This window comes from Hipposideros armiger, unplaced genomic scaffold (assembly GCF_001890085.2).
Source record: "Hipposideros armiger isolate ML-2016 unplaced genomic scaffold, ASM189008v1 scaffold_1446, whole genome shotgun sequence".
Lineage (NCBI taxonomy): Eukaryota > Metazoa > Chordata > Mammalia > Chiroptera > Hipposideridae > Hipposideros > Hipposideros armiger.
Genome location: NW_017732796.1, coordinates 179,729 through 201,620, shown reverse-complemented (window position 1 = coordinate 201,620; position 21,892 = coordinate 179,729). Strand labels below are relative to the sequence as shown.

Genomic DNA, 21,892 nt, shown 5'->3' with positions numbered 1-21,892 from the left:
ATTTGTTAATTAGCACAGAAGAGACAACAAAGGTGACTGGTTACTTTTATATAAAATGTTTTCTACTTAGATAGTTTTTAAAACATTATTAGTTTAAATTCAGCATTAGTGAGTGTTTCCAGCATCACTTTTTAGAAGCAGTCCATCCATTGTGTTTCCTAGCAAAGTGCTGTATAGGACTGAGGCCCAGTCGTGGCTCTGCAGCTGGAGTGGCTGGAGTTGAGGGTTAGAAACAGTGAGAAAGTCGCTTTTACACCACACCTAAATAGTAAGAGAAGGAGGAAAAAACCCAGAGCTCATGTCTTTCGAGTGCATTGAGTAACCATTTAGATACCTGATTATTTGTTAGCCTATTTTTTTTAAAATGCAGTTAATTAAGCACTGCGAATTCTAATTTTGTTTGTTAAACTCTAACCCCTTCTCCTACAAGCCTAGTACCTGTCTGACATCATACACAGTTATTACAATATTATTGACTGTATTCCCTATGCTTTACTTTTACATCTCTGTGACTGGTTTTATATCTAACAAGGTGTACCTCTTAATCCCTTCCCCTTTTTCATTCATTTCCTCAACCCCTCTCCCATCTGGCAAACCATCAGTTTGTTCTCTGTATCTGTGAGTTTGTTTCTGTTTTGGGATATTCACTTCATACTTCATAAGTTATATAAATGTATAATCACTATGTTGTATGCCTGAAACTAATATAATATTGTATGTTAACTGTAATAGAAAATTTTGTTAAATTAAAAAACCAATAAAGACAGAAGATGAAATTTAAAAAACCAAAAAGTAACCCCTTCTCCTACACTCCTATATTGTGCCTAAAATGGATTTCTAATTCTTAAACTCAGGGTACCTTCTGGAGTTGGAGGCTCATTTATGACTTGAGTAATCACGGGCGTGTTATGATAACATAAGATACTGGTATAATTTCATTTCTGTAATGCATTTTTGCCTGAAAAGTTGTGGGTAAAACAAAATTCTCAAAATTAAAGGGAAAAAAAATCAACCAGGGAAAGGAGAAACATATCTTGTGATGACTCTGGTAAAAGTGGCCAACGCCTTTTAAAATAAAAGCATTTTTATAATGTAAAAGTAGAATTTTGTGATATAGGTAAAATAATTTATAATCTAAAGTACCTAAATTCAGATTTCCACACAGCTTCCTTTCTTACAAAAGAAAACACAAGCATATGTGATAAAATAGTAAGACGATAAGGAATTTTGGTAGCAATGATAAATAAATAACCAGATCATTTATATACCTCTGTGGAAAATTTTTAGCTTTCATTATGAATATCACCTTAACTGATACTAAAGATCTTGCCTAACTGGTGTTCTCTGTGAACAAGGCTTCCTAATTCTCAAGTTTTCTGGATATTTGAAATGACTTAATCAGCAGAGCTTTTTAAAATTTGTAATGAGTTTGAAACAAAATCTTCTAAAATCTTTCCCTCCCAACCTTCTGAAACTGATCATACTGTTATTAAATTTTGGGAGGAGGGCATATGGTTATCATTTTGAGTTAAGTGGCTGTCGTCTCCTACCCGGTGGAGTTGTCCAGGCCCCCTAAGGAAGGTGGGCTGCTTGGCTCATTCACTGAGTAAAGCCTTGGTGGCAATGCCTTTTGGATATTGATGAATTTTGTTGATTCCTTATTGGCAGGCTGTCACCATTAATTTTCACTGCATCTGTAGATATGATTGGCAAGGCCAATCCTGCAGAAGTTCTCTTTGAATCCCTTCCTTTCAATCATTTAAAAGCTGGTAATCAAGCTTTATCAGACTTTATGTAAAAGCCATAATTGAGGGTCTGAGGCCTCTTCCCTAGGTGGTGTTTTGGTCCCCAGAGGCCATTTCTTTTCCTTTTTTTCCCCTGATAGTTCTCATGTGTATTCTGCATATGTGAATTTTCTAGGTATTTGCGTTATGGATTAGTGAGATTGTAGCTACTAAGTGACTAACAGGTGGTGAGTGTATATAGAGGAGACGCTGGACAAAGGGATGATTCGCTTCCTGGGCAGGAGGGAGCGGGATAGCTACTCAGAACGACATGCAATTTAAAACTTATGAATTGTTCATTTTTGGAATTTTTCATTTAATATTTTCAGACTGAAGTTGACTGTGGATAACTAAAACTGGGGAAAGCAAAACTGTGGGTAAAGGGAGACAACTGGATGGCCAACTTCCAGCAGTATTTTGCCTCTGGCCTTTTGTATCTACCATTCTCTCTGCATGGAATGTTTTTCTACCCCAAAATGCCGTGGCTCGCTCCCACACCCACTTGGAGTCTGTTCAAATGTCACCTCCTCCAGAGGCCACCATGACTAGTGTTTACAGTGGCACCCCCCCACACACACACACATATCAATCCTCCTTCCCTGCTTTTTCCATAGCACTTATTTTCTAATATACTATATAACACACTCATTATGTTTATTATCTATTTTCTGTCCCCACCTCCTCTGACCAGCACCCATGAAGGGAGCACCTCTGTCTGTTTAATTCACTGGTACATACCAAGCATCTAGAATAGTGCCCATCCCATGATAGGCATTCGGGGGGAAATGGACTTACACCAAAATACAACCAAAAGGAAAAGGATTGTGACAAAAAAGAGGGTCTATCTGACATCAACCTATGCCCACCAGAAAGGGGTCCTCTGTGTTGTTTTGTTTGTTTTTACGTAATTTGGATCACAGAAGCAACAATGGAGACTTCACCTCTAAGAGTCTTCTATTCATACTTTTCATTCTGTATTATCTGCATAATATAGGAGACTTAAAATGAATAAAAATATGAAAAGGCAATGAGATTTAAAGGCAAAGATTTAAAAATAACTATTTGAAGGCATAGGAAAAGACAAGAACAGCCAGACTTACGTGTTTGAAGTGATAGAAGGAGAAAGAAAAGTAAAATTACTTTTTAAGTGAATAAATAAAAAGTGAGAAGGCTAAAACAAATGCCATATAAAGAAATAGATGCAAATGCAACCCAAGCCCATTAATGAATTTTATGTAAAGATGCAACCCATTTAATTAATCTGGACACCATTATCCATCCTTTCTTGATTCACTGCTAATCTTTTTGACAATTCTCTATCTGTAATATTTTTTGGAAATGAAAAAGTTAATCGTTGAAAGAGGAAATGTTATTTTCAGCTGAATTTCATGTTATATTTGCCTGTACTCTTCTAGGCAACTAGTCATATCAAAGTTTTGCATTACTTATGCAAGTACCGGGAGAATTATTCTCGATTGACATTTTTCTGAGGGCAGATCTTACATATTATAACAATATTTTCAACTATTAATTTATAACATCACTGCCATCTGTTGGATCTGATCAGAATTAGAGTTTTTAAGTTATCCCAAGAATGAAAAGGGTTCAATGTTTTTCATTTCCTTTTGCTAACACTAACTAAATTTTGATTATTGGTAAACTATGAAAAAATTAGAAAATTGTATGATTATTGACTAGATATTTTTTCAAAAGATAAAATTATTTTAGGAAGTAAAGCAATGAATAAAATAAAAACATAAAAAAGTAATAACCATAATTATTTTAATACATATAGATAAGTAAGTAAAAACTGGTTTTGCAATGGAAAATACATAATCAAGTCTATTGTTTACATAAAGATCATACCAATTCTGATTCTTCATTCTTATTCTGTGCTATCTTTACAAAGAACGGGGTGATTTCCCTAAATCTTAGAGACCCCTTTTATCTTCATTTCCTTGTTTTTTACTTTTTATTTTTTATACACTTTCTTAATTTCCCACAACAGCAATGACTCAATGTTCTAATGGGAGCATATATAGTGGTTACTTAAAAAAAATTTTTTTTCGATTGATTGCTGGGCCACTGCTGGCCTCCTTAATAGCAGAGACAAAGAACTCCTCTCTAGGGACTGTCCTGCTATTGTGTGATGTATGGTCAGCACCACAACAAAGGAAGGGAGGAAACAGTAAGGAGTGCACCCCAGAAGGACTCCAGGAAGAGACAGTACCCCCAAACCATATGGATGTGCATTTGAGTGCTTTGGGAACTTCTGAATGTCCTCATTATATATGGATGCCCTGTCATTTTGTATTATCAATATTAATATTTCTCTTCAGTAACATAAAAATAAAGCATTGACTAAATAATTTTAATACCTAATAGAATCATTCATGGAGCACCATGCCTAAGAAAGCCAGGCAATTTGTATAGAGAGTGTTTAAAAGGTATGCCACATCCAGAACCTCCCACAGTAAGTACTTCAACAAAAGGCAATACTTCATTTATTCACAGCAACCCAAACCCTATTAGTCAGGTCAGTATTTTCAGGGAAGGGCCTGACCTTAAGTGACTTCTTGGAATGTTAAATCTCTCTGGTGTGTATAGAAAACACTCTGTTTTGTTTTTGCTTGTTTGTTTGTTTTTCATTCACACCCCATTAAATAGAGTTGGGGGAAGGCCATATATTTGTATATTTCTTTTTACCGTTTCATTTCTTTGATTCTATAGATTTAAGTATAGACTAATGCTATTTCTTATAATTGTCAATATTTTATTGTTCATTTAAGGCTGTAGTGCAGTGAATGATGACAGTCATTTTGAAGGGAAAAAAAACCTTAAAACCCTTAAAGTTGGCAAAATACCACAAGTTTCATGCCCCCCTCCATTCCTCAGGAAACGAAGGGATACCTACCTTTGAGATGGCTAGAAATGTGTACTCTCACTCTTCGAAAATAAATTTTAACGTCTGTTTCAGATCATACGTCTTGGCCAATATGCATAGATTCGCTTAGAATAAGTATTCTTGTCACTTAGAATATTTTTTTATTAAAGAAACATTGACCATAGAAATAATCCACTGTGATATACAAAATTAAAATACAGTCTTATGAAAAATGAAACTCCTGCTATAGACTTGATGTATTAGTTGGACTTAATAATGCTACAGTTGTGTAATTATTGTCTTTGTTGCATAGGTTTTTTCACAGGGAAATATTTTCAGAGTTCCATTTTCCAGTCGAACAGTGAGAGGAACCGTGTCTTCATACTGACCCCTAGTGGCAGTTTGGGAGGAAGTTGGGGGAGGGGCAAAAAAGGTAACGGAAGAATTGCTCTGTAGTTTAGTGAAACGCCCACTAATGTAATTTGAAACACTCTCCAGTGTATCTAAAATAATATTTTAAAACATTATTAAAAGATTGTGATCTGGAAAGCATTTCATTATAATGCCCTTAAAGAGATAATATTCTGCTAAACATGTTGGAGACTTGACTGTGTAGCTGAAAATTGTCTGAAAATGAAAATTTCACACTCCCATGCAAATTTCTAAATATGTTCATATTGTCCCATGATCTAAGGAATCCCGACAGGATACAGGGAAATCTCTGCCCTTGTTTCTCACTGAGTATGAACAGATGATGATGACAGCTGGCATGTGTGGGCCAGGCATTGAGCTAAGTACTCGAAATGGAATGTATCATTAAATCCTCGAAGCAGTCCTATGGGGCAAGGGATACTATAGTCACATCCATTTTGCAGATGAGGACACAGAAGCACGGTGTTTGCTCAAGGCCACAGAGGTGGGGTGGACACTCACACCCAGGCCGTCTGCCCTGTACTTCCTTCCATAGGGAGCTCGCCGGAGTTGAAGCTCTTAGCGTCCACCCTTGCAACTTCCTCTGTCTCCTGCTTACTGCCTCCTTGACTCTGAACTTCGCCAAATCTTCCCCACCAAAATGTTTCCCTTCGCTTTACTGACCCTCTGAGTTCCTCCACACTGGAACAGCCGGGGCTCCTTGACATCTACTAGGCACCTTTGGAGGAGTGAGTTTTCCTACCTTCCTTTCCTTTCTACCCTCCTTCCACTTTTTTCCCCATGTTCCTCTCCCCGTTATCCCTCCTCTCATCCTCCTCTTTCTCTTCTTCCTCTTCCCCCTTCTCTCATAAAGAGTAAGAACAAGGGAAAAAATGTATCCAACAGCTGGTAAGAATGTTCCACTATGTTATGAATCCAAGTGTTCTCCCTCATTTCTCATTCCCTGAGGAATAATGATGTGAATCAAATAGATTCTGGCTTATGTTTTTGCTAGAGAATACTATACTTTTTGAAGCTTAAGAGATTCATAATTGTAAAAAAGGTAATGGACTAAAAATCAAAATGCCATGATTTGAGTCCTGCGTCTATTGATTGAATTGCTTTGCGAGCAAGTTTTTAGTCTCTCTAAATTTTACCTTTCTTACCTATAAAACAATAAAAAAAAGTCAATCTAGGTTATCAATTATATTTTGTGCGTCTGATTACCCTCTACCCAGTATCTCAGAGAATCTGGAACACAGCTTCCACTAGATGGGCTCACACTTTACCACTGTTATCATTTTATCCCTACAGCTAAGGAAGTTATTACCTATGAATTTTTCGTAGGTTTCTTTTGTAATTATTTCACCATTCCTTGGGTGTTTTTTATGTGCTAGGCACCGTTCTAGGCTGTAGGGATACAGTAGGGAATACGACAAAGGTTCCATAAAACTGCCTTCATGAAACTAATATTTCAGTCAGGGAGACAAACAATACATGAACATTTTTAAAAAGGTAATTTCAGAAGTGATAACAGTATAGATTAAAATAAAACAACACAAATGTCATAGCAAGGGACATGCATGACACCAGAGTTGTGAAAGGGGTTATAGGGAATGACACAGAGCTCGTCAAAAAAGTCCTCTCTGAAGAAGTGTCATTAGAGTTGATGAGAATAAGCCAGTCCTGGCAAGTGCCAGGGGATTTTTATTTGCTGTCATGCTAGAGCATTCAGTGTCCTTATTATTTAGTTAAGAAAATCAACAATATGTTATCTCTAATTATTTGGGGATTGTGTTCCTTGTCATCTACAGATATGTAAATAGACTGATTTCCAGGCTAAACAGAAACATTTGGTAACTGCAAAAGCCATTTATTATGAGTATTATAACACCTTGACCATTATTCCTATTCTATCAGGAGACAAGTCAGCCATGTAAAATGAAAACAGTTGTTCTTTCCTGATGGCAGCTGGTTAATTATTGGCAGGCATTCCAGTTTTTGAAACAGAAGGTGGAATGTATGGAAGTGAAGTATTGTGACTGAATAGATAGGTCAATAAGGATTCTGTGTCACTTGTAAGAAAATTACATTTGATTTCCCTGGACTTTGATTGACAGCCTCATAATTGGTGACAAAATCCTGCATGCTGTTTGTGGAGGTGCTGGGTTAGCATGGACTACGCTCTTTGCAACTAGCATTTCTCTCTTGAGAAACCACGATGTCACAGAAACGGTAGCAGAAAAGCACATTCTGAAAGACTCAAAATCACTCACTGGGGCACATCAATATAATAGAAAGAATTGCTTTCACGTACTTAAAAAAATTTTTTTTTGCTTATTCTTATTTTGCTATAAGATAAAAAACTTTACACATTTGTTTCTTTGGCTGGGTTTTACTTTAATAATTATATGTCACTTAAAAACTTTTTATATTAAACATTTGCCTGCAACTAATTGTGATTTTCCCCTCACTACTGATAAGCTGCTTTAAATAACATATCTTGAAAAGGAGAAAAATCTCCTGGTGACGTTTGTCAATCCTGGAGTTCAGCCAGAGTTCGAGGGCACATATTCTAGTCTTCTGCAGCTCTGGGGCTGCAGTAGGGTCATAGCTGTTTTGGTCAGAAATTGATCAATTAACAAACACTCGACATCTTGGGTCATTACCTTTGTTGAAAAACTGGCTGCAGCAAGAGTCAGGAATCCTGTTCACAGCATTCCAAGTCTGGCTGTGATAGCCAGGAAACCTGTTTCTCATAATGGCAAGCGTTCCACCCCCACACACCTGTATAGACTCACCCGGAGCCTACAAGGCTTAGACACGCCAACCTGGAGTCACTGCGACATATGCACCTCTTCTGACCACTTGCAGTGTGTCTGCTGCCAATATGTCTTCCTTGGTGTGACAAAACTCACAGAGACATATGAAAAGTCATGCTGGTGGGAATGGTTGCAATCACTGTTAACAAACAAGGTTCTGATTGCCAATATTACCATCTGTTCCATCAGGTTCCGCATATTACCCTGTATGTGGGCTCTGTTAAACAGATTTTCATACCGCCCAAGGTCACCCTTGATTCATGGAACTAGACTTTGCAGATGTGTTAAATGGGAACCTTGAAACTGCAGCAAGGATCAAATTCTGAGAGGTACCAAATAATGTCATCTGATAACACAACCAACATAGTCAACGATGTCTGCAAAGACAAAATAGAGACACCACTTGATATATATGAGTAAAATGGAGTTTTCCAAAGAAGTTTTCCAAAGTGCAAGATAAACTCCATATAAAAATTATTTCACTATATAATTACAGAAGCATTGGGGGTGGGGAGGAAATAGCCTGATTTCAAGAACACAGGTGGACATCCCACCTGTGGGTCCTTTCCCCTCTTGCAAACTTAAAGCTGAGCCAAGTACTTTTCCCTCATCCCCTCCCGATACCCACAGAAGTTTTCTTCATCACTCACTTTGAGTTGATTGAAGCCAATTCAAATATAGTGATCTTGTCAGTACTGGAGCTATAAATAAGACTTAAACACTACCAGGTGCAGACATAGAAAAGAGGAGGGAGTGAGTGATCAACAAGGAGGGGTAGTGATGGTCACAGATGGCTCTGCAGAGGAAGAGATGGTAGAGCAGGTTTTGAAGGATGAACTAGAGTTCCTCAGGCAGGGGTGCAGGAGGGATAGGGAAGGGTGTTTGGGGCAAAGGGAACATGAGCACAAAGGCAAGCAGACATGAAATCGCACAGTCTTTTCAGTGAACTGAAAATAGATACTATTTGTGTAATTGAACTTTTCCTTAATTATGTTCTTAGTGGCCATGCTGCAAGTGCCTTTTCATAGTGGGGCTTGAACTTACATGAAACACTTTGTGCTGAATTCCTTTTCATAACAAGTGCTGTAAAATACTATTTCAAGATTGCTACTGTTCCCTGATTGTGAACATTTGTGCCAAACATCACTTTTTTAAACAAAAAGAAGTGTATATGTGTTTAGCAAACAAGTGCTCTGAGCTCGTGTTAAAAAGAGAACCTAGTTTTAGGATCAAGAAATCTTTTCTTGAGGAAGAGACATTTGTACTGACCCTTGAAAGACGAATGGGAATACCCAGGGGGAAGAGCATGTCAGGAAGAGGGAACAACATACGAAAACACCCTGAGTTGAGACAAAGCCTGCCACATTGCAGGTTGTCAGAAAGGCCCAGAGCACAGAGCAGCCAGAAGGGGTGGTGGGCAGGGAGGCAGGGGAGGGAGGCAGGCTCTGCTCCCACAGGGTCACAAGGCCATGTGAGAAATCTGGGGCCTCATCAAAGCAATGGGAAACCATCAAAGTTCTAACTAGTGGAGCAATATGATTATATTTATCATTTTAAAAGATCATTTTAGCTGTTAAGATGGAGAAAGGACTGGAGGGGAAGAGGAGAGATCTGTCAGGAGAATATTTATACCAACCCACAAGAGAGGATGTTGGATTGGATTCAGTGAGAGAGACTGAGATGGAGAAAAGGGAGAAATTTGAGAAATATGGAGGAGGAAAACAGTCAGGACTTGGTAATAGACCGGATGCACATGACGTATCAAACCTCACTTCTTTATACATATATCAAATGAAATAAACATGTTTGTATACACTTCCTTTGTTGGTGTTTAGCTTGGTTCTTTGTTCAATTTACATTTTACACTCTTACTTGATTAAACTCCAATTGGATGGAGACTAATGATAGTAAATATCAGAAAATATTTTCAGATTATTGTGATGACATATGGCCCTATAATTCTGGATTTTGTAACAAAGCAGTTTGACTTCCGTCCCATTCATTTGGATAATGCTGCACTATTTAGGAAACTGAAATGTGTTTTAAAATATGACAGGCTTCAGCTTGTGTATATATGACAGGGAAAAAGAAAACAGAATGTCTTGGGTTTGAAAGGCACAAAATTAATGCAAGTCTTTTTAAGAAGTACAAGTTCTGCATTCTTTTTATAATTGAAATTAGGTTTTTTTAGGTAAGAATAATAGCTTGAGTTTTTACCATAATAATTTCATCTCAGTGATGTTTTTTTACACTTAAACAGAGCTGCACATAAATTATGGGCAGATACGTACCTATCACGAGAGTGGTTCTCCCAGCTGTGCGTGTATGATTTGTCTTTCTGTGCTGGCAGTTATGTTCAATTTAGTAAAAGCTATATTCCACTGTGTCCTAGAGTCTTTGTTTTTTTAAACAGCTAGGTTTTTATGTGCTTCCCTTTACTGCTTCCATAAGGAGCAAAGAAAAGAGCAGAACATGGATTATAAATGAACCAAGGCCAAATATGACGTTGCACAGAAGAAAGGAAGAGGCAAAACCCAAACAGGCTGTGAGCAGAGGCACACCTGATGAAACTCCTTGTATCTCCATGATCGCTTTTTTTTTTATATAAACAAGAGAAACTAAAACGATACAGCATGACCCTATATACTCACCTAAATTTTCTAAAAGCTCCCTGATACACACAAAAGACAAGGCCTTTGAGAATTTATTGATATGCGTTTACCTAATATACTTCTGGCTTCTGTCATGGATGCCACTGAAATACCTCCACTGTGTGCTGTTTCTTTATTCTCCAATATGTTTTAAAAAGTGAACATTGATTGTCAAAGGAAAAACCACTAAGTGACAAAGGATTCATGTATTTTAGCTGAGGCATGTTTATAATGATTAAAAACTACAACGTATTTGGTTTAAGGATCTGATTGCATTAAGTGCCTGAAAATAAATCAAAGGGAAAAAATGATTTTTGAAAAAGTTAAAATATATATTAATTAGAGCATATGCATAAATTAAAATTCTTGCTGGCAGTCATGTTTTTTTAATTCTGTGTTTCAACTGTAAGTTGAACATGAGAAGTTTCTGATAAACAAATATATGAGAGCCCCCAAATTTTCCCTTTCTCATAAAATCAAATGACCACCATGTCAACTAATAATAGGAGAGAATCAAACGTGAAATTATCTTAGAAGTGTTTATTTTATCCCCTAGGAAAGGAGATTAAATGCTGTCCCTCAGGTTATTATAGTGAGATGTAGGGCCTTCCTCCCAATATTTTTATATTAATAAATTTTGGTTACATGTCATCTAACCAAATTTTAGTTTTAAGGGATGCCTTCCTAGTGGGTTAAATATACACCAAGTATGGGAGAAACGGGACAAGGCGCTGACCTTGCCTCGGTATCAGTATGGTATTTTCTGGACAGATTTATACGAGCCAGGGCTGGGAGGTGCCTTGAGAGTTAACACCAACCAAGCCCTTCATTCTCCATAGCTGCCACCTCTAGTCCTTTTGCTCCTGCCCAGTTCCTGCTGTTCAGGCTCCTTCAGAGCTGGGTTGTCTCACAATCACAACTTCCTTTCACCTAGAGCTACCGGTCTTTACCAAGATTTTGTTTTCTCTCTTTGAGGGACAATTGTGATAACTTCTACTCTTGAGGTTGTCAGTTCTCCTTCACCATCAGCAAATGTGACAGTACCAAATTAAATTTAACTCTTCAGAATATAGGGTGATGGGCTAAATCATATAGCTTCACTTTTTTTTTAAATTTTGGTTAATATCCTAAATGAAAAAAATGTGTCAAATATAAACTTAAAAGAGATGTTGATATTATTGGAGCCTTAAGTATGCTTTTATTCTTGATAACTTCTATTCCCATGATGATGTAAATGAATTTTTAACACATAATTTTGAGTTGTCCTTTAAAACATGGTGCTCTATATATCTTATTGTTTGGAACATCTCTTATTTGAAGCCTTTCCAAACATTACAACACATAGAGAAATCATCTTCCACTGATTAAAATGATCTTTTTTATTTTCACTATTGTATGAGGTTTTTAAGTATTGACAAAGGAAGAACTATAGAAAGTAATATGTTGTTCTTAAAAGGAAATTTAGGCTTTCTAATTATGAGGAAATGTTAATATGTTAATGGATAACTGTATTCTTTTTATACTAGAAATAGAAAATTTAACAACCGAATGAATATGCCTACGTTACTAAAATTATATATTTGTCAATATCATGACTTTGATTTTTGATGTCTAACTTGTAAAAGCAACATTTACATGCAAAATGATTTGCTGCCTTCAAATGTGTTAAATTCTGCCTACCATTAACAACATAATTTGAAAAAGGGGAAGACGGGCTAAAGAATTTTAACTTAACCAAGAGTTCCCATGCTCACTCATTCTTGCTATTTAAAGCTTTGTTTTTCTTTACTGGTTAGGACTATTGTAATAGACTGTTTTTGAATAGAATTTTCTGGTCTGATAAGTACCACTGATTTAAAAAATGAACGGATGTAGAAGGGTTTCTAAGAAGCAGTCACACATTTTTCTATAACCAAAGGCTGTAGATGTAGGAAAAGGATTAAATTCATTCATACCGGACATTTCCCCCAGACTGCATTTAAATCACTAGTGCCTCAATTCTGGACTCATCGCATTGTAGATTAATTTATTTCTAAAACTGTATTTATGTACTCATTTGTTTTATAAGCTCAGTTGTGCTCGCCAAAGATCATTTCTCGAACTTGAATGAATGACACTCATTTCTCCTAAATTAACCCAGTGCTGCTGCCGAGGCTGATGGCATTGATCCATTGATAAACATCCTGTCCAGTAAACGAGATGGAGCCATTGCCAGCGCTGCCACGGTATTAACAAACATGGCGATGCAGGAGGCACTGCGTGTAAACATTCAGAATCATGACATCATGCGCGCCCTCATCAACCCACTGCGTTCTGCCAACACTGTGGTGCAGAGCAAAGCTGCCCTCACCATCGCTGCAACCGCGTGTGATGTTGAGGCCAGGACAGAGGTGAGGATTTTAATAACATTTGCTCTCATTTTTCTGGTCTGTACGTATGGGTGGATTCATTTGAAATATTTTCAAGGGTTTGAACAGACCCATGATTTAAGTCCTTCAAAACTGGTGCAATGCTTTGGAAAACAAATGGTCATTATCTAGCAAAGAAGGTGAGCACACCCTGTAAACCAGCAGTTCTAAGATAATCTCTTGCTTCTGTGCTCCAGGAAGCATTGTTTATAATATCTAAACAACTGGAAGCAAACTAATTGTCCAGTTGTTAAGAGAACAGATAAATTATGGTATATTCATAAAATGGAATCTCACATCAGTAAAAATGAACAAACTACAGCTACAGACATCAGCAGAGATGAACCTCAACAAGCTTTATGCTGAGCAAAATCCAGTTGCGGAAGAACGTATCTTATGATTCCATTGATGTAAACATTCAGAAATATACAAAGCTAAGAAAAAGGTTGTTTGGGCATACATTCATATAAGTTAAAACTATAAAGAAAACTGAGATAATGATTAATGCCAACTTCAAGAAAGTGCTTTCCTCTTGAGGGATTAAGGATGTGGATATGATTCAGAGGCGCACACAGGGTGGTTCAAGGTCATTGCAATGTGCTATTTCTTAAGCTGGGTGGTAGACAAACAGATGTGCCTTTTACTCTGATTCTTGAAATTATACATATGGGTTACACATATGCTTTTGTGTCTCTTATATTTCAAAACCTAGAATTGCATTTTTTATAAGACCATTACATAAAAGTATTTGGTACTTGTAGTTGGTCTTATAAAGTCTTCATACAGATTTAAAATAATCCTACAAACGTCCCTTTATCTTTTTCTTTTCTCATACTCATTTGTCACCATGGCGTTCATTCAAACAGTGTAGGACTTTGTTCCTCTCCTCAATATAAGAGACAATCGCCAACATTTATTGAGAACTTACTATGTGCCAGGCATTCTACTAAGCACTTTACATTCATTTAAACCCCACTGGAAATAAGCATATTTGTAACCCCCATTTTACTTATGAGGACAATGAGGCTTAAAGAAATAATGTTCTCCAAGCCAAGTTAATAAGTGGTAGATCAGGGCTATGAAAACACATCTTCCTGAGTCCAGAGCCCATGCTCTCACCCTGTGCTATCTGCTCAGACAACTACCAAATCGTTCCTCTTCTCTCTTTTAGATATCTATTCTATCCCCCTTCTTTGTGCCCACTGACTCAGTTCATTTGTATTCACCCATTAAGGTAGTAAGATAGTCACCAAATATTTACTTGTGTGGCACTCACCATGCTAAGCATTGGGGACACAGTGATAGACAAAAGTGCCTTGGTCATACCCCTATTCACCTTGCAGAGTAGTCCATCTATTTCTTGGAATATTGCAGTTGATGCTTTAATGCCTTCCCTACCCCTGCCACCTCCTATTTCCCGCATTGCCTTCAGACTGATCTTCATCACACCATTGCGAGTTCCCGGTGGCGTGCCATTACCCCATGGTAAAAGTTAAGCTGCTCACGTGATATGTAAGGGCCCTCAGTATCCCATACCTGCCTACGTAAGCCTGAATCTCCTCCCAGGTGGAGCCCTCTACTCTAGAAATACCATACTATTTGTAATTCGTTAATATGCTCTGTTCTCTTACTTTACTTCCTTGATTTCTCTGCGTGGGAAGCTAGTCTCACTGTTGTCAACCTGATAAACTCCTGTTTCTCCTTCAAAACCCAGCTCAGCCCATCCTGTCCAAAACTTGGGTGCTTCCCCCTCTTGCTCCAATTATACCCCATGCAGGCCTCCGTTACCCTCCGTTTCACATTATGTGGTTCTTGTATGAAAGGCTCTAATAAGGTCCTTTAGGAAAAGGGACGGAGAGTTCCCTGTGTCCATGTCACGAACACACAGCTGGCACACAGCATATGCTTAGCAAACAGTTCTTAAATGAATGAGTAAATGAAATGAATGACCGAAGGGAGGAATGAATGGAGGGATTAAGAAATGAGTTAGATCTTTGCCAAAAGAATGCATGGACTTAGATTATTATCTTGTGTTATACTCAGAAATAAAGATGTTCAGAAATTTGTCATGCTAAGCCTAAGATGTCTCAGGAAATTTTTCTAGTTGCCCAAGTTACATTGGTTGACACGTACTCGTAGTCCCTGCCAGAGTCCCTGTGTTTGAGAAGAAAATGATTGAAAGTAGATCATATCCCCTAAGGCTGTTGTCTTCAGGTTCCACACATACAGATCAGCAGAATATTCTTTTTGTTCTCCAGGCTCAGATAATGGCATATTGCATTTCATACAGTGACACAAGAGCTCTGTCAAATCTTTTTTTTCTGGTTGGAATAACTTTATACATGAGTAATTTCTTTTAATAGAATTAATGTGATTCTGTCCAATTCTCTTCTTTTTCACTTTTTGGAGAAACAAAGAGAAGACACTGTGAAAGGATAACAAAAATGGCTCTCTTTCTAGGGAACTGCTTCAGTATTGCTTTGGCCACACTGCTGTGTTGGTGGCAACGTCCAGTGACACAGGTGGCACTTGTCTGCATTGGTTCCTCCTGCCCAGACTTGGGGACTGTTTTACTTTCCTATTGCTGCTTTAACAAATCACCACAACTTAGTGACTTAAAGCAATACAATCCACTATTTTACAGTTTGGGAAGTCAGAAATCTGAAAATGGATCTTATGGACTAAAATCAAAGTGTTGGCAGAGCTGTGATCCTTCTGGAGACATTAGGGGAAAACCCAATTCCTGGCCATTTCTAGCTTTGACCAGCAGCTGCGTTCCCGGGCTATGGCCCCTTCCTCCATCACTCCAACTTCTACTTCCACATGTCTCCTTTCTCTGCTCCTGACACTCTTGTCTCCCTTTTTTAAGGACGCTTGTGATTACAGCGGGCCCATCTGATAATCCAGGATAATCTCCCCATCTCAATTCCTTGACTTAACCACAATGGCAAAATCCCTTTTAGGATCAAGAACATCTTTGGGGGACCAGTCTTCTGTCCACCTCTGGGCCAAATGCACACTCAGCATTGAGGAGCCGAGTGAATAAACACAGGACATCTCACTTGCAGGCAGTGAGAAGGTGGTTTTTCAACAGTCCCCACCCTGTGCAAAATCTCAATGACCTCCCTCAATTACTTTACTGTCTCATTTTCTTGACTTTGAATGGAAAGCTGGGCTCCTGTCTGTAAGGGTTTTCCATTTTTTTCCCCCCTGAATTTAATAAATCTAAATATGGACACATTGTAAAATGTTTTTACATAGGTACAACCTTTCTTTAAACAATCTAATAATGAGATTTTTTTGAAGCATGATGTTTATATTCTGTACTCCTAATGCGTAAAATGTTGGTTTCTACTTTCAGTTAAGAAATGCAGGTGGATTGGAGCCCCTCGTGGAGCTTCTGCGCTCAAAGAATGATGAAGTCAGAAGGCACGCCAGCTGGGCTGTAATGGTCTGTGCCAGTGATGAGCTGATGGCCACTGAATTATGCAGCTTTGGGTGAGTAGAACTGTCTCCAGTTTCTGGCTCGGATGAAAAGCGGAAGATGAAGCAGCACAATCTTCAGACCAAGGAGGATCAAGCAGAGTCTACAGTCCCCCTCTCAGTCTGCAGAGTGTTCAGTGGCTCTGCGTGTCACAGCACAGGCCTTACCTCTGAAGGGATTGCCTAATGGAAGTGGGGTCCTTCCCGGTGCTGCCCGCCTAAGGATCTCCCTTACCACCTTTACAAAATCATCTTCAACATTTCCACTCTTTCATCTTGAGAAATGCATCTCTTTTGTTTTCCTCCACTATTGTAACACAATACCATTTATCTCTCAACTTTCAAGGCTAAAATAAATTGGGTGAGCCATGACAACCATCTCCATTTTTCTCCCTCCCTGACCCAAACCTTTTCATTAGAATTACATACTTGGCCAACCTCGCCAAACCAGTTCTTACCCACAGCAGAGGAGTTAGTTGCCTTTAGCATATCAGCAAATAGGATTTTTAGGTACCATAGACAAGCTTACCTTATTTCTAATCATTTTTATTTTTTTCATATATTGCCTAGTTAGCTGCAAAATTGGGGTCCGGTACTAATTTTGCTTTACATGAAGAATTTTTTTAAGTGTCCTTTTCAACTCTTTGAAGATGAGTTACCACAAAACATATATGTTCTTAAAAAGGCCTGATATGTGGGCTGGCCAAGTGGCTCAGCTGGTTAAGAGCTCACTCAAGATTGTGAGCTCTGAGCAACAGCAGTTCGATGCCCGGCCCGAGCTGAGCTGCCAACAGGTGGCAGGGTGGCTCAGCTAAAAAAAAAAAAAAAAAGGCCTGCTTTGACTTCATAACTCTGTCAGTATTACTTTATTTAAAAAGATGGGATAACTTTAGCCTTTCCATCTCAATCCTTTATTCAGGATCTCAGCAAGGTATATAAATGAGATCTTAATGGAATGCGTATTCAAAGCAAATAATGCCTTTTGCTTTTATTGACAGGGCTTTAGATATCCTTGAAGAAGTTAATCTATCAGTAAGTCGAAAAAATAAATTCAGTGAAGCAGCTTATAACAAATTGCTCAATAACCACCTGCCTCTGAAATACAGCCAGACTGGCCATTTGTCATCAAGTAACATAATTAGTGATGGATTCTATGATTACGGTCGGGTAAGTGGGAGCACTAATTTGTATTTTAGTATGTATGATAATAATTTCTTTTGTAATCATGATGCCATTACAATGCAATTGTAAATAATTTATATTTTTTTATAGACAGAAACTTGGGGATCTGAACTTCATCCTTGACTTTTTCTGGCTATGCGATTTTGCATTTGCGTATACTTTTAACTAGAATCTGATTACTTTTACTTAAATGATCTTGCTATGCTAGTTTAAGTTTCAGAGAAGATATGAAAGAAGCAGCATTTTCAGTTTGGGGATTCGGCTAACTCTAGGGCTCAGTGCTAGTGATAAGAACAGAAGTATAAGTTTTTAATTTTATTAATTGTAATCTAATTGACATTAACCAAATTGTAACACTGGATTTTAAAATGTATGTAGAATAATATTTATTTAACTATATCTCTAATTATGACAGTTAAAACAATATATAGTGCAATTCAGTGTTAATGTTGACAGAAGCTAAAAATTGGAATCTTGAGGACTTTTTGACATTGCTGCTTAAGCCAGCATTTTCTACTTCTTGTGGAAACCAAAAGCGATAGGAAGAACAGGGGAAATTTTTAAACCCACAAAATCCATTTTAGGCAAAACTAGGGAACAGATATGATCTGCAGACTTCAAACATGTTAGGAGTTACTAAAAGCCCCTCAGATCAGGCAGAAGGTGTTAAGGAGGAAGAATGAAAAGGAAAAGAAGCCCAAAAGAGCTAGCTAGTGGTGACAGATCACAGAAAACACCACAAAAATATGGACTTCCCGAGGTGATGGGACAACTCAGAAGCACAAAAGCCTAAGTCTCTGTTTGCCAGTCACATGCAGGACCTCGGAAACCGGGGAGCAAGGCTGACAGCGGAAGCCCTCTTGGACCAATTTGGTTCAAAGTAGGATAGGAGACAGGGCCATAAACAAAGAAGCATAGAGCTAAGCCATGTTTGCAGGAAGCACGCTATCATGGTAACAGAATTAGAGACATTTTAAGATTTTTTTAAATTTTATTTTATTGGGGAATTGGGGAATTGGGAACAGTGCTGGGGAATTGGGGGAAGGGGAACAGACAAGTTGCTGTCGTTTTGTTCTTCAGTCTAGTTGTGACTGGCCCTCATTTGTGGGATCCGAACCGGGGCCCTCTGGCATCCCAAGCCAGTTCTTAACCATCGCGCCACTCGGCCGGCCCTAGAGACATTTTAAATAATGAAAAAACAGCTAGCCTAAAACTTGACTCGAGCTCTTCCTTCTGCTACCCCTGGCCACCATAACCACTCTGTACCCCCATAAAACATGCACAAACCCCCATAACACACACAAAAACCTCATCACACATGCACAAGCCACTGAGTAATCACTGCTCCGAGAAATCCCATCTCATTCAATGATGAATAAGTTAAAAAGAACTCGCACAACATTGGTATAAAAATCTTTAACAAAAATGAGGAAAAGAGCAGAAAAACCAACAAAGAATATATCAGAAAAATGTTGCCATGGATCAGAAATTGAGATGAAATGTATTTGTTTATGAGTTTTTTTAAAAAGTTAAGGAGGTGCTTGCTTCGGCAGCACATATACTAAAATTGGAACAATACAGAGAAGATTCGCATGGCCCCTGCGCAAGGATGACACGCAAATAAAAAAAATAAAAAATAAAAAGTTGTGGAGACAATATCCTTTATAAAGGAGAATACTGATTCATTCTTTCAGTAAATATTAAGTTTCTAGTATTGTAGGCTTTGAATATGTCAGTGAACAAGAAACAAGGATCTCTACTCCCATGGCACCAGGAGGAAGAGACAGGCAATAAACATCACATGTAAAAATAAATTACATCACATGGAATTCCAGTCAAGATGGCAGAGTAGGTAAACACTGTGCTTATGTTCTCTCACAACCACATCAAAATTACAACTAAACTACAAAACAACCATCAGTGAGAATTGCCTGAAATCTCCTGAACCAGAGCCGTATGACTAAGGACAAAGAGAAGAAGCCACCTCAAGACTGGTAGGAGGGTCAGAGACGCAGAATGGGCTGGCCCCACACCTACATAAGAGATATCTCAGCTGTGGAGTTCCCCCCCCCCTTGAGGAGCGAGGGGTCCCTGCCCCTTCCCAGCCCAGGGTTTCAGTGCCAGGGAGCTCATCATTTCTGGTTATAAAAACCAGCAGAGATTTTGGCTAAATGAGATGGAGGGCAGTTGCACTCCCAGGCACTCTTAAAGGGACCATGCACAGACTTACTCACCAACAGAATCACTGGTTCTGAGCTCCAGTGCTGGGACAGAAGTTGGAGAAGTGACAGAGACATGGTGGAGGGGTGAGTGGGAGGGGACTGAATTGTCTGGCTTCAGGACAAGGGCTGAAGGGGCAGCTTTCTCCCAGATGGAGGAGCTGGCAGAAGACATTGTTTCATTTTTTTTGTTTTTGTTTTTTAGCTGAGCCATCCTGCCACCTGTTGGCAGCTCAGCGGCTGCTCAGCTTGGGCTGGGACTCGAACTGCTGTTGCTCAGAGCTCAAACTCTTGAGCGAGCTCTTAACCAACTGAGCCACTCAGCCAGCCCCTAAGCCATTGTTACTTTGTTGAGCCCTCCCCCTTCCCAGCATGCAGATGCAGGCGGCCACGATATCCGAGTCTCCATTAAGCTGGCTGACACCATTAGTTTGCCACACCCTGGTGATGCTGAGACCCACCCCACCCAGCGTTTGGGCACACCCAAGAGGATCCCAGTGGCTTTTTCCTACAAACCAAGCCTGCCTTAGCTCATGCTTCAGACTTTCCTAGGGTCTCTCAAAGGTTCACAGAACCCAGAGAAGCAGCATCTGGCTTGAGCATGTCCCCTACCTCTGGCTGAGCAGCCCTAAGCCCAGCACTAGTGGCAGCAGGCCTTGGTTTGAGACTTGGCCTCTCAAGGCACTTCAAGCACAGTGTGGGTGGCAGCCATCTGCAGATTTTTTTGTGTGGCTCATGCTGAGTGGCCCTGGGTGAGGAAAGGACTGCAGGAGAACTTGACCTGCAGCAGGTACCCTCCCAGGGAGCCTTGGGGCTGGCACCCCCCAGTGGCTAGGTTTGAAACAAGCTGATGCATCACCCAGCCACCTCCAAGGACAACGCACCCCAGGGGTGGATTGGGCAGGCACCAGATCCCTGCTGAGGCAGATCCTGCTCTGTAGAGTCAGACCCAATACCACAACTCTTCCACTGTAATCACGGCCAGTCCTCACAGCCAATGAGCCCAAGGGTCAATTCCTCCCACTAACATGCAAACAGTAATCAAGTCTCAACTACAAGAGCAGGGCACACAAACCCACACAAGGGACACACCTGAAGTGCATGGCTCAGGTGACCAGGAAGACTGCACCACTGAGCCCTACAGCACACCTACTGCATAAGACCACTCTACTAAGACCAGGAGACATAGCAGCCCTACCTAATACATGGAAACAAACACAGGGATGCAGCCAAAATGGAGACAAAGAAACATATCCCAAATAAAAGAACAGAACAAAACTCCAGAAAAAGAACTAAACAAAATGGAGACAAGCAATCCACCAGAGGCAGAGTTCCAAACACTGGCTATAAGGATGCTCAATTATTTCAGGGAGAACTTCATCAAAGAGATGGGAAACATAAAAATGGAGATAGAAAACATGAAAAAGAACCAGTCAGAAATAAAGGATACAATAACTGAAATAAAGAATACAGTACAAGGAATCAATAGCAGAGGATCAAGTCAGTGATTTAGAAGGTAAGGTAGCAGAATACACCAAATCTGAGCAGCAAAAAGAAAACAGAATCCAAAAAATTAAGGAGATTTAAGGGGCCTTGGGGACAACATGAAGCATACCAACATTTGTATTATAGGGGTACCAGAAGGAGAAGAGAGAGAGAGCAAGGAATTGAAAACATATTTGAAGAAATAATGACAGAAAACTTCCCTAATCTGGTGGAGGAAATAGAAATCTCAGGAAGTGCAGAGAGTCCCAAACAAGATGAACCCAAAGAGGCCCATACCAAGACACATCATAATTAAAATACCAAGTGTTAACGACAAAGAGAAAATCTTAAAAGTAGCAAGAGAAAAGCAGTACTGTTGAATAGCTTTGAAGTACACCTGAAGCTATTGTAATATTGTACATATCCTACAAGGGAGCTCCCATAAGACTGTCTGCTGATTTCTCAACAGAAATTTGCAGGCCAGAAAGGATTTGCAGGAAATATTCAAAGTGATAAAAAGCAAGGACCTACAACCAAGATTACTCTACCCAGCAAAGCTATCA

At 39.1% G+C, this 21,892-nt stretch overlaps 1 protein-coding gene across 1 annotated transcript in view; it reads left to right on the top strand.

Annotated features, from left to right (window-relative positions):
* Positions 1-21,892, top strand: part of ARMC3 (armadillo repeat containing 3) — a gene marked incomplete at its 5' end in the record, with an annotated part of 83,107 nt that overhangs the window by 42,174 nt on the left and 19,041 nt on the right. The window contains 3 exons of the mRNA XM_019633941.1: positions 12,693-12,942; positions 16,322-16,458; positions 17,442-17,610. Of these exons, the coding sequence (XP_019489486.1) occupies positions 12,693-12,942; positions 16,322-16,458; positions 17,442-17,610 (556 nt within the window). The remainder of the gene's footprint in view (positions 1-12,692; positions 12,943-16,321; positions 16,459-17,441; positions 17,611-21,892) is intronic.